The sequence below is a fragment of the Podarcis filfolensis genome, assembly GCF_964270895.1.
Source record: "Podarcis filfolensis genome assembly, chromosome: 12".
Taxonomy (NCBI): domain Eukaryota; kingdom Metazoa; phylum Chordata; class Lepidosauria; order Squamata; family Lacertidae; genus Podarcis; species Podarcis filfolensis.
In genome coordinates this window covers 10,149,131-10,161,780 of record NC_139614.1, presented here as the reverse complement: position 1 = coordinate 10,161,780, position 12,650 = coordinate 10,149,131, and the positions used below count along the sequence as shown (strand labels likewise).

Sequence of the window (12,650 nt, the reverse complement as noted above, 5' to 3'; positions counted from 1 at the left end):
AATAATAATAATAATAATAATAATAATAATAATAATAATAATGTTATTATTGTTTAATACTACAATTTCCCTGTCAGTGTCTTTCCCTAATCACTGAATTCTTCCCCTCCATTCTGCAGTTGCCCCATGTTAGAGAGATAGTACCTCCACACGATGTATTTCACTTCTGACACCGTGTGTTGTCTTCAGCATGATTGAATGTAGCAATTTAAAACAGATATTTCATTAACAAGCCAATGCCTGTTGCGTGTACAAAATCCATCAGCTTCTTTAACTGACAAGATTGCTCTTAAGAGTCGATTCATCTTAAATATACAATGGTGTGCAGAACAGGCAGCAGGCGGCATGCAAATGGGGGAGATCTGTGTGCAAGGGGGAGCTGAGAAAAAAGGGGGGAGGAGTGGAAACATGGTGAAAATAAGGGGTGCAAAGGGAGGCTGTAGAAAAGAACTTAGGGGGTGCACTGGGCTGCATAACGGGATGGCAGCTGGTGAAAAGAGATGTTAGTATTGCATGGAGTGGAAGGAGAAACTCTAGGAGTTAATATGAGGGGGAGGTTAACATGTGGAGTGAGTGGGGGGCAGAGTCCCCTGGTTATTAATGAAATTAGAGACAACAACATGGCCACAATTCAGCCACATCTAAGCACTTCCACTCATTTCAGTGTACGGGATTTGCAGTTCCAGTTACAGATAGGTAGCCGTGTTGGTCTGCCATAGTCAAAACAAAAAAAAAAATTTCTTCCAGTAGCACCTTAAAGACCAACTAAGTTAGTTCTTGGTATGAGCTTTCGTGTGCATGCACACTTCTTCAGATACACTGAAACAGAAGTTGCCAGATCCTTCTATATAGTGAGAAGGTGGGGAGGGGTATTACTCAGAAGGGTGGTGGGAATGGGTGATTGGCAGATAGCTGTGATGAGCCTGTTGACGACTCTTAACGACTGCAATAGGTCTTACAGGAAAAAGCAAGGGGTGAGAAGGTGAAAAATGGCTTTGTCATGTATAATGAGATAAGAATCCAATGTCTTTGTTCAGACCAGGTTTCTCCATGGTTTTAAGTTTGGTAATGAGTTGCAATTCAGCAGCTTCTCTTTCCAGTGTTCCAGTGTTCCAGTGTTCTCTTTTGCAGTGTTAGCATAAGCATGTTTACTCAGAATTAAGTCCCAGTAGTTGTAATTTGGAGTTACTCCCTAGCAAGTGCATTTAGGTTTGCCGCTTCAGGCTGTGATCATTTGGGCAGCTTCCTCAGAGCCAGCCCCATCAAGCTATGTGGGACATACTTATTTCACGATTCATTTATTTCATGAAACTTATACACCGCTTGATTGAAGAAGAAGAAGAGAAAAAAACACCTCAAAGTGGTTTGCAGAAAGATAATAAAATCGAGACAAATCTACAGCCATACTTTAAAGCATGCAAAAGTTAAAATACTGAAACAGATTAAAATGACCTCTATATTATTTTATTTACTTATGATTAGGCATGTGTAAGGTTGCACAAGGGACGCGGGTGGCGCTGTGGGTTAAACCACAGAGCCTAGGACTTGCCGATCAGAAGGTCGGCGGTTCGAATCCCCGCAACGGGGTGAGCTCTCGTTGCTCGGTCCCTGCTCCTGCCAACCTAGCAGTTCGAAAGCACGCCAGTGCAAATAGATAAATAGGTACCGCTCCAGCGGGAAGGTGCGCTGCTCTGGTTCGCCAGAAGCGGCTTTGTCATGCTGGCCACATGACCCGGAAGCTGTCTGCGGACAAATGCCGGCTCCCTCGGCCTATAGAGTGAGATGAGCGCAGAACCCCCGAGTCGGTCACGACTGGACCTAATGGTCAGGGGTACCTATACCTTTACCTTTACGGTTGCACAATTAAGATTATGCTTACCTTTCCAATGTCGCCAGTGGAATCCTCTTTCCTGAGGCTAATAGCCTCTCCAGGGAGAGATTTTTGTTGGGACTGTGGGATGGCGGTGGTTCTAATCCTGCCCAACCCACCCTGTGGTGGTTGTAGACATTTTTATAAACTGCACACAGTAATTGTTTTTATGCAATTAGCACAATGTGTCATTTGAAACTTAAACATGCTTTGGCACGGTCGTGACCTAAAAGTATTTGAATACCCTAAAAGCATCGGAAAGAATGCTTTTCAAACCTCCCTTATCTTGCCCAAAGTCTCTAGAATCAAGAATGATTTGCACTGAAATATCCAAGCAGGGTGGAATCCCAGCTGATGTGAAGGGAGTTGTATTCTGATTTTTGCAGGGTTCAGGTGTGGAAGATAATTTGTTTTACGACCTGTGGTTGTGCACTAAACTATATTATTACAGCTACAACTCTGGGGTGATAAGCCAACATTAGTCATGCTAAGAGTAGACCAATTCAAATCAATGGACTTAACTGGTCTACTGATTTTAGTGGTTCTATGTGGGTTTGACTGACATTGGATATCTCCTTTTCTAAAGCATCTCTAATATAGGGCAGTGTTCCTATTTCTGTAGTTTGCTAGGCTTCCTCCAAGAACTTTTTCTGTATTGTAACAGTGTTTAACAATCAGTTCCTGGGATGCAAATTTTTGCAGCCATTAGGAGATTCTTCATCGTCCTAATCGGAAATCATATGAATTAAATTTAGCAAAATCTCTTCTAGCAATGTGATCCTGTGCATGTCTGCTCGGAAGTAATTCAAACTGGGTTCAGTGGGACTCCCTTTCAGGCAAGTGGGTAGCAGATGGCAGCCCTACGAACTGGAATTCCATGCATTACCTTGATTGTTTGAAAATTTGGGGCAATGTCACCACAAACGCAAAAGTCCATGTTGATCACAGCACACCTTTGCCCACCAAAATTAACAACCCTATAAACCCTGTCCTTTTTCCGTGGTCTCAGGATCAGAACCTATGGATCAGAACCATCTACAGATCATCTTTAACATGACAATTTATCATAGTATTACATTCTCTTGGTGTTAAGGTATAACCAGGTAATCATAGTTCCTTAGCATCGACTGAAAATTGTTTGGTATTACGGCCTTCCAATAAACACCACTTGGGACAGCTTTTCTCTTGTCTTGTCGTGCGCATTACCCATTTGCAAAATCCCAGCAATCTGTCTTCAGTGTTAAGTCCCATCTGGAAGCATCCTTAGATGCAGGCCAATGAAATAATCATAGAATTGCAGACTTGGGAAGGAATGCTAAGGCTCATCTGGTCCAACCACCTGCAGTAAAGGAATCTCAGCTGGATCATACATGATAATGACTGGCTCCGAATAACTATTTAACAGTAGATGCTTGTGACAGGCTGGAGATGGGGGTGTACCTTTTTGAGAACTGAAGGTAGCTTGAAAGAGACAGGATATTGTATTGTGGCTTGTGGCGTTTGTATGCTCTTCCACTTTTTGTATCACTTATTTTAATAAAAACCAATAAATGAGCCCACCACGGGAAGTGAAGCTTTCAATCTCTCGTAACAATTGACTCTTCCAAACAGCAGCCATTATTAAGCTGTTGCTGGCAATCTATCAGTTCCATCAAAGGGCCTCCAGCCCCTTTCTTTTACTGTCAAGAAAGATCCAGCAGCCATTGTAGTCAGAGAGACGGTCTTTAGCTTAGCTGCGCATTTAATAGGTGAAGTGGGGAAAGCATGATTGCTGTGACACGGTTCCCTGTCCTCAAAAGGCTGATAAAAGGACTGACTTGGAGGTGAAGAAGGAAGCCTTTTCTCTGAATCTAGAGAAGGTGTAGCCTTGCTGTTGTTAGACCAGAGCTCCCATCACCCCTGAACCTGATGGTTGGATCTGATGGGAGCCCAACAACATCTGCAGGTTCCCATGTTGGCCTGACCTATAGGATCTCTACCCATAGTAAGCTGCCTTGCAGGCCCAAGCTCAGTCTTATCTACACTGGTTGGCAGTAGGCTTGCCCTGTTGTTGTTTAGTCGTTTAGTCGTGTCCGACTCTTTGTGACCCCATGGACCAGAGCACGCCAGGCACTCCTGTCTTCCCCTGCCTCCCGCAGTTTGGTCAAACTCATGCTGGTAGCTTCGAGAACACTGTCCAACCATCTTGTCCTCTGTCGTCCCCTTCTCCTTGTGCCCTCCATCTTTCCCAACATCAGGGTCTTTTCCAGGGAGTCTTCTCTTCTCATGAGGTGGCCAAAGTATTGGAGCCTCAGCTTCAGGATCTGTCCTTCCAGTGAGCACTCAGGGCTGATTTCCTTCAGAATGGATCGGTTTGATCTTCTTGCAGTCCATGGGACTCTCAAGAGTCTCCTCCAGCACCATAATTCAAAAGCATCAATTCTTCGGCGATCAGCCTTCTTTATGGTCCAGCTCTCACTTCCATAGGCTTGCCCTGTGTCACAAAAATTCATGACATGTCCTGGTTTTCGGGTGTAAAAATGGCGTCAGGAAGGAATTTTGCTGAACTGGCAAAATGTCAGGGAAACCCAGATGTATGGCAATGTGCTGGAAAAAGCAGCTCCAAATGCTTAAAATCATCCAACAATTTGGGTTTGTTCCCCAGTTAAGCTCAACAGTTTGGGTGGGTTTCTTAAAAAAAACCCTTCAACAATTTTGCTGGTTTGGTGGTGTCAGGAATTTAACTTTTTGAAATATGGCAACCCTGGTTGGCAGTCTCTCTCCAGGGTTTTCCCTCAGCCCTATCTGGAGATGCTGGGGCTCAAACCTGTGCTCTGTGACTTAGCTGCGTACCCCAAAGGCCTTACCCCAACATATGCTATACACATTGAGGGCAGAGCCGGGCAGTGCCCATTCTCCCCTGCCCCCAAAATGCTTGTACCCCACGCACATTGAGAAGAGCATGTGGGAGAGGAGTTGATGCGCATAGTCTCTTCTTCCAGATGGTCCTCTCTCGGAACAGACATCGTGGGGTCAAGGTGAGACTCAAAAGTGTGCATACCTTTGGTGTGGGGTCAGCCGCAGGGCCCAGCTATGCCCTTCATGCATCGGCTACACGTGTGAAGAGGGCTTTTGCAAAGAGCTTTTGCAAACACCATGCATTTAAAGTGCATTCAAAGCACATGACTTCCCCCAGGGAATCCTGGAACTGTCATTTGTTATGGCGTTTACTGGGAAGAGTAGCTCTGTGCTTTTCCAAGTTCGCAGGATTCTTTGGGGTGGGGTGGGGGCATTGAGAGAGAGTCGTGTGTTTTCAATGTACCGTATTTTTCGCTCCATAAGACGCACTTTTTTCTTCCTAAAAAGTAAGGGGAAATGTCTGTGCGTCTTATGGAGCGAATGCGTGGTCCCTGGAGCCGAATTGCCCAGGGGCAAAAAGCAGATCATGCTTTTTTTAAAAAAATAGGACGCAAAAATGTGGTTACAAAGCACGGATCCACATGGATTCTCAGGATTTTTGCATTGGGCTACCCCAAACTCACCGTCAAATCACATGTCTGTGGCCACAGCATGAACCACAAAAATCATACATCCACTGTTTCGTTCAGAATATATATTTTTCCTTGTTTTCCTCCTCTAAAAAATAGGTGCGTCTTATGGTCTCATGGAGCAAAAAATACGGTGCTTCAAATGTATGGTGAAACATTTAAGTCTTGGGTGTTTCAACACGGTGTGGTTTTCCTGTGCATCCAACCCTACAATACTCTGTGTTCCTTTTTCCTCCTCACCCCAATTTATACAAAAGAAGACATGGACTGTCCCCTGTGGGCAAGAGGGGATGAGAGGGGCAGAGGTGGCATTTGCTGTGTGGGAAGAGAGAGGGACGGAAGCACAACGAAAGCGAGCTCAACGCAATATGCATCTTCTTCCCACAAAGGTCAGCAGATGCAGGCCTTTTGCAGCATTACCACTTCCACCTGTCTTCTTGCCCCATCTGCTTGGGAAGCCTCATCCTGTTGTCTCTGGGCTTCTGCAACCATCCTTGCCTGGGCCAGCAAGATAAGATAGCAGCAGGCTGCTTCTGTGCAAAGGGAGTAGCCAAGGAGGGGAACTAAGGATTAACCAGCAGCGGTTCTCAACCTGTGGGTCCCCAGATGTTGTTGGACTACAACTCCCATCATCCCCGAGCTCTGGCCTTGCCATCTGGGGACCCACAGGTTGAGAAAGGCTGGATTAACAGGTTACAACAGTGCTTCTCAAACAAAACAAAACAAAAGATTCCCTGGGTCACCCTTTCAGAATAAAAATTTGCTCACGCCACACCAAGTTTTCTATTGAGAAAATATCCTTTGGAAAATGATAAGAAACTATTTCTTGCAGTGCTTGATTTATAACACGGAACACAACTGCTTTATAATATGATCATGGGACATCCAGGTAGTATAAAACAATGCAGCTACATAAGAACAGGAATCGTTCCCAAAATATAATGATAAACGAGCCTCTTACATATGTACCTTAAGTCCAGACCCTCCAAGTGCCTCTATTTTCCAGGGACAGTTCCAGATTTACAGAAGCCATCCTGATTTCTGATTTGACCCTGGAATGTCCCGCTTTTCCTTAGGACGTCCCTATTTTCGTCAGAGAAATGTTGGAGGGTATGGAGTTATGTGACTCCTGAGACAAGGAGATACAAGCTTTGGAAGACATCTGAAATACAGCCCTGTATAGGGAAGCTTTTTAAATGTTTAATGTTTTATTGTGTTTTTATACATGTTGGAAGCCGCCCAGAGTGGCTGGGGCAATCCAGTCAGATGGGTGGGGTACAAATAATAAAATTATTACAATAAATGGCTATATACAAACTCAATGAGAGGTGTGGATGATCTCATTTATATTTGGTTTCATTTGAGACAAACAAACTCTCATCTCCTCAACAACACAAAGAAGCCTTTCCCGATCTTTCATATTTGTCAAAAAAGCTAGAGTGGTACCTCGGGTTAAGAACTTAATTCGTTCTGGAGGTCCGTTCTTAACCTGAAACTGTTCTTAACCTGAAGCACCACTTTAGCTAATGGGGCCTCCCGCTGCCACCACCGTGCGATTTCTGTTCTCATCCTGAAGCAAAGTTCTTAACCCGAGGTACTATTTCTGGGTTAGTGGAGTCTGTAACCTGAAGCGTCTGTAACCTGAAGTGTCTGTAACCCGAGGTACCACTGCATTTTGAAAAGCTATCAACCCATATTCTCTCTCTCTCTCTCTCTCTCTCTGTGTGTGTGTGTCACTCTCTGTCTCTCTGTCTCTGTCTCTCTCTCTCTCTCTCTCTGTGTGTGTGTGTGTGTGTGTGTAAAACACTGAAATGTTTGCCTGTTTCTTATTCTTGAATCTTCCTGCCACCCTTGCCATCAACTCTTGCCTGCCACACCCTTTGAGAACCACCAGCTTAGAGCGACCTAATATCTGGTTATCAGGTCTGGCTTGAAACTAACACCATGAGTGGGAACTATAAAAATGAGACTGCTGAAGTTTCCGTATTGTGGCAGAGGAGCTGCTTTTCAGTGAATATGAGTGAACCTCAGAGAAGAGGGCACCAAAGGCTTTCCCAGGCTTCTGATAGCTGAGGCTGCAACTGCGCATCATGTGAAACGCAAGACAGGCTTTTCTCTCTTCTTGTAACATCTAAGGATGCCTCCAGACTTAACAGCTTCTAGCTTTATCCAAAAACTGTTTCTCCACTAAACCTCGTTCCACTTGCACATTGTTTTTCCAATCGTTTCCTTTGTCTCACTGGCTTCCAGGGTTCTGCTGTACTTGGTTTTTCCACTGTAAAATGACAAGCATCTGTAAATGTTTACTCAAAGTTCCTTTTACTGATTTAAACCGCTTTATTTCAAATTCAGTGTGTGTAGGACTGCAGCCCCATATCACCCTAGAATTGCAAAAGGAACACACACACACACACTCGCCAAGTCTTGGTCATGCTGCACAAATTTAAAATACCACTTTAGGCTGATGAAACTGTTCTGCTGTCAACTGGAAAGTTGGCTTGATTCACCTTTTGACAGATTCCATCCAGGGTGACTTATCATAGTAAAGAATCAAATTTTACCTCTTCAGAGAAAATGGTAGTTACCTTGGGAGTCCACTTAAATGGCACAAATGTACATATGGTAGTCTGGAGACTGAACAAACTCAAGCATTTTAATACCTGTGAATATGTCAAATAACAAGATATCCATGATTTGATCTGCCATGTCTTTTTTTTTTCTTGGTAAAAAGCTGCCACCACAAGCCCCAATTTGGATTGGTACCACAACACATGGGTTGTGATGTAGAAAAAGGAACAAGATTAATTTATGTTCCGGTAATCTGGGTCTATCTAGAAATAGCACAAAATTTTAAGGAAGTTAACTGTAAACAATAATGCAGACGTTAAAAAACAAAAGCCCTCAAAATGGTGGCATGCTGCAACGTTTAATGCACAGGGTTTTGCCCAAAGAATTCAGGGAACTGCAGTTTGTTATGAGTGCTGGCAATTGTAACTCTGTAAAGGATAAACTACAGTTCCCATGATATATTTGTTTTTTTGGGGGGAGACATGTGCTTTAAATGTATGTTGTTGAGGTGATTGCAGTTACAGTATAAAGGACTGCATTTGTGTAAATAGGTATCTACTACTAATTTTAAATTTTGCTGGTATCTTCCAGCCAAACCATAATAGCACAGAGCACCAACTGCCTTAGCTGCCAGAAAACTGAGCTACAACCTTGTTCTAGTGCAAAAATTAGTTGCAGCAGAGTCACACTAAAACCAGCAGGGCTTGCACTCTTTTAAATGTCTACTGAAAAGTAAGTCCCACTGAGTTCAATGGGACCTACTCCCAAGTAAAGGTGCATAGGGGTGCAGTCAGAAGCAAATGTAAACTGTGCAGTTTATGATCCACTCACAAACTTTTGCTGAAAAGCTATAGCAAACAGTTACATACATTGGTAGGATTGACAGAAAAATTGTAGTAAAAAATTGAACTATGGATTGACAAAGGATTTATAAAAAAATAGAGTTATGAAAGAGATGCAGAAGGGGAAATCCACAATGGGAGGGGGGAAGGAAGTCAAAAGGGATTATGTGTTTATGTATGTTTATGTAAAATAGAAAATGCAAAAATTAAATTGATTGGAAAAAAGGAAAAGGCGGGTGATACGCAAATGTTCTTCAAGAAACAAAAATGTTACTTAAAATGTGAAGAGGTGACTTAACATATGATAATAATAATTTAATAATAATTTATTATTGATACCTCGCCCTTCTGATGATTAACTGCCTGATGATAAGATCATTTTGGTGCGAGGTGAGGATATTTATAGCAAGAGTAATAAAAAGAAATTGTTATTTAGGGGAATTGAATTTAATTCCAATTTATATTCCGGAAACGTGGGAGATTACAAGGGGTAAAAAAATATGGATGTACTGTGGTATATTAGAAGCAAAAAAAAAAAAAAAAACTTGTTTGGGTTAATTGGAAGAGTCACAAAAAGATTCCATTGAGAACATGGATTGATAATATGGACAGATTAGCTACATACGAACAAATTGCATGTCGACTCAAAATAAGAATGGATAAGTATGAAGAAATCTGGAAGGAATATTTAAGCGATAAGGTGGAAAGTGGTAGGAAGTAGGGGAGGGGAGAGAGGTGGGAAAATATTGTTAAAAAAGGTGTAGTCATAGGTATATCAGCGTATTCAAATCTGAATTGTCAAATTGTGTTATTAGTGCTATTATGGTATTTGTTGTATGTGTCTTTTGCGGTTGTTGTTTGTATTGAAAAAATGATTAAATAAATTTATATAAAAAAAGAGGTGACTTAACACAACTGTAGGACTTTAATGTCAGGTTCACAGCTGCTTTGCATTTGAAATAAGCACCAGAGGCTGATCCACCAACACTTGCCTGCCTTCTCCAGTTAGCTTAGTTGGTTAGATACTGGTAATACCAAAGTCACAGTTTCAATCCCCATACAGACCACCTGCATATTCCTGCATGGCAGGGGGTTGGACTAGATGACTCTCAGGGGCACCTCCAACTCTATGATTATATGAACTCTAGAATTAGTTAGCTCTGCCTGCCATTGGCTCTAGCGCCACCTACTGTTGGCCTCCCTGCCAATTCCAATGGACACCAGCCACCATGGGAGAGAAGTCCATGTCTCTCTTCCACGGCTAACTGTGCTTCTCCTTTTCCTTTTTCAGGCAAGTATTCATCATGGCTGAGGACCATCTGGAAGTGGTCACTGAGTATCTCTATGAAGAGCAGGCCATAATGTGCGAGAAAACAGACATCCAGGCATTTGGCAAAGTCTTTCTGCCAATACTGTATGCCCTTGTGTTCACCGTAGGGCTAGTTGGAAACGGCCTGGTGGTTTTGACCATCGTGCAAGGTGGGCGTCAAAAGAGTGTCACTGACATATTTCTCCTGAACTTGGCCATTTGTGATCTCCTTTTTGTCATTTCTCTTCCCTTTTGGGCTTCTTACATCGTAAAAGGTTGGACACTCGGGAACATTCCGTGTCGGATCGTTTCCTCTTTCTATTCCGTGGGCTTGTACGGAGGGATGTTTTTCATCACTGTCATAAGCATCGATCGATACTTTGCTATTGTCCGGGCAACTTGCATCATGAAAGCCAGAACAATCCGACATGGATCTCTCACTAGCCTTGCAGTCTGGACCCTGGCCATTTTGTTTGCAGCTCCCCATTTCGTGTTCATCCGAAATATAGGTAGAGAATGCACTTCTCTGTATCCAGAACACCTTGAGGAAATCTGGCCCATTTTCACTTACATAGAATATAACATCATTGGTTTTCTTCTTCCGCTGTGCATCATGAGTTTCTGCTACCTGATGATCGTCAAAACCTTGATGTCCTGTAAAAATCACCGGAAAAGAAGAGCCATGAAGCTGATTTTATTAGTGGTGCTTGTGTTCTTCCTGTTCTGGACTCCATACCACATATCACTTTTTCTGCAGATATTGAGGCTCTCCGATTTCTTTCAGAGCTGCAGCTCAAGGAGGCTTTTAGATTACACCATGCAAATCACCGAATCGCTGGCTTTCAGCCACTGCTGCCTTAATCCCATCATCTATGCTTTTGCCGGTGAAAAATTCAGAAAGAAGCTTTCTCGCTTGGCTCTCAGATGTCTCTCGTTCTTTTTTTTCTGTGTGCCTTGCGATAGAGCTCCCGTTCCTGTTCCAGAGGTCACCATAACCAGCAACCATACGCAGAACACCAGTGACCAAGATGGCTCCATCCTTCTGTAATTGCTCCCTAGAGGCCAGCCCAGAAGAATATTTTGTATACTGAATGCTAGCCTACAATTTGACCTAGATGTGAGTGAGTGAATAGGGTTGGGTCCAAAGATCCGCCCATGGGGGAAGCATCATGGGCTTCCCCTGCGAAGGGAGCAAAAAGTACTTCTGTCCAATTTTCTGCTTTCTTCCCCTTCTGCTCCTTGCCAGAGGCTCTGGATCTCTGGGAACCATTCGTTGCAAGTTGAGGGGAGGCTGAGAGGGGGGGGGAGGGAGCAGGAAATGTCACTTCTAGCTGCCCCCTTTTAGGGACAGATCTCTGGATTCATTTGTATACATCCCATAGGTTTCAAAATTCATGTTCTGCCACTAAGAACCAGAAATGTATATATATATATATATTTGAGGACTGGATAAGATTGTGGAAAGTGAATTTGAAATTTACCAATTGTATATTGTTGGAGGAGAATTACATAAAAATGATGTACAGATGGTATATCACGCCAGTAAAATTGGCAAAAATGTATAAAATAGAACAAAAGAACCGTTGGAGGTGTAAAGAAGGGGAAGGTACATTTTATCATATGTGGTGGGAGTGCAAGATTATCAAAATATTTTGGGAAATGATATACAATGAACTGAAAAGAATGTTTAAAATAACATTTGTTAAAAAACCAGAAGCATTTTTGTTAGGTATTTTAGGACAAGAGCTGCCAAAGGAAAAACGGACATTATTTATGTATGCTACAACAGCAGCAAGAACTCTAATAGCACAAAATTGGAAGACTGGAGAAGTACCATCTAAAGAAGAATGGCAAGAAAAATTGATGAACTATGCAGAGTTAGCAAAGTTAACGGACAAACTGTGAGAAAAGGACAGCAGGGACTTTGAAAAAGAATGGGAACCTATTACAATATATTTGCAGAAACACCAAAAAAACATGGACTCGTTGGCAGGATTTAAATAAACATTTACAATTTGATTTACATAAAACAAGGAATATAACACTGTGATAACATAGTATTGTATATAAACAGCAGAACGTATAATTTGATGTAATAAACCGGAAATGGAAACTGAGGGAAGTCAATGTGGGGGGGGGGGTGAAAGAGCTAATGTTTAGTATTGATAGTGGATATTTGTTTTGAAAATGGAAAATCAATAAAATCTTTAACAACAACAAAAACAACACACACACATAGCATGCCCCCCCAAACAGGTATCTGATTGTGCATTAACATGAATGCTTAGAAAGTTAAGGGAATTTTAATTTATTTCAGTATTTTTACTTTTGTAGGTTTTGAAGTATGGTTGTAATTCTTCTTCATTTTTATTGTTTTATCCTTTAGTAAACTGCTTTGAAGGTTGTTGTTTTTATAATCAAGAGATGTATACATTTTATGAAATAAATAAAGGATTCTTATTAAGCCATACGAATTATTCAACTATCCAGCATAAGAAAAGAGACATTGCACGTTCTTTTGCAATTCAAGAAAA

General features: G+C 42.2%; 1 protein-coding gene across 3 annotated transcripts in view; it reads left to right on the top strand.

Annotated features, from left to right (window-relative positions):
• Positions 1 to 12,650, top strand: part of LOC310745502 (CX3C chemokine receptor 1-like) — an 18,124-nt gene extending 5,474 nt beyond the window's left edge. For all 3 annotated transcript variants that reach the window (XM_083578219.1, XM_083578218.1, XM_083578220.1), the window contains one exon: positions 10,099 to 12,650. In XM_083578219.1, coding sequence (XP_083434345.1) covers positions 10,112 to 11,164 — 1,053 coding nt within the window. In that variant the 5' untranslated portion in view covers positions 10,099 to 10,111 and the 3' untranslated portion in view covers positions 11,165 to 12,650. The remainder of the gene's footprint in view (positions 1 to 10,098) is intronic.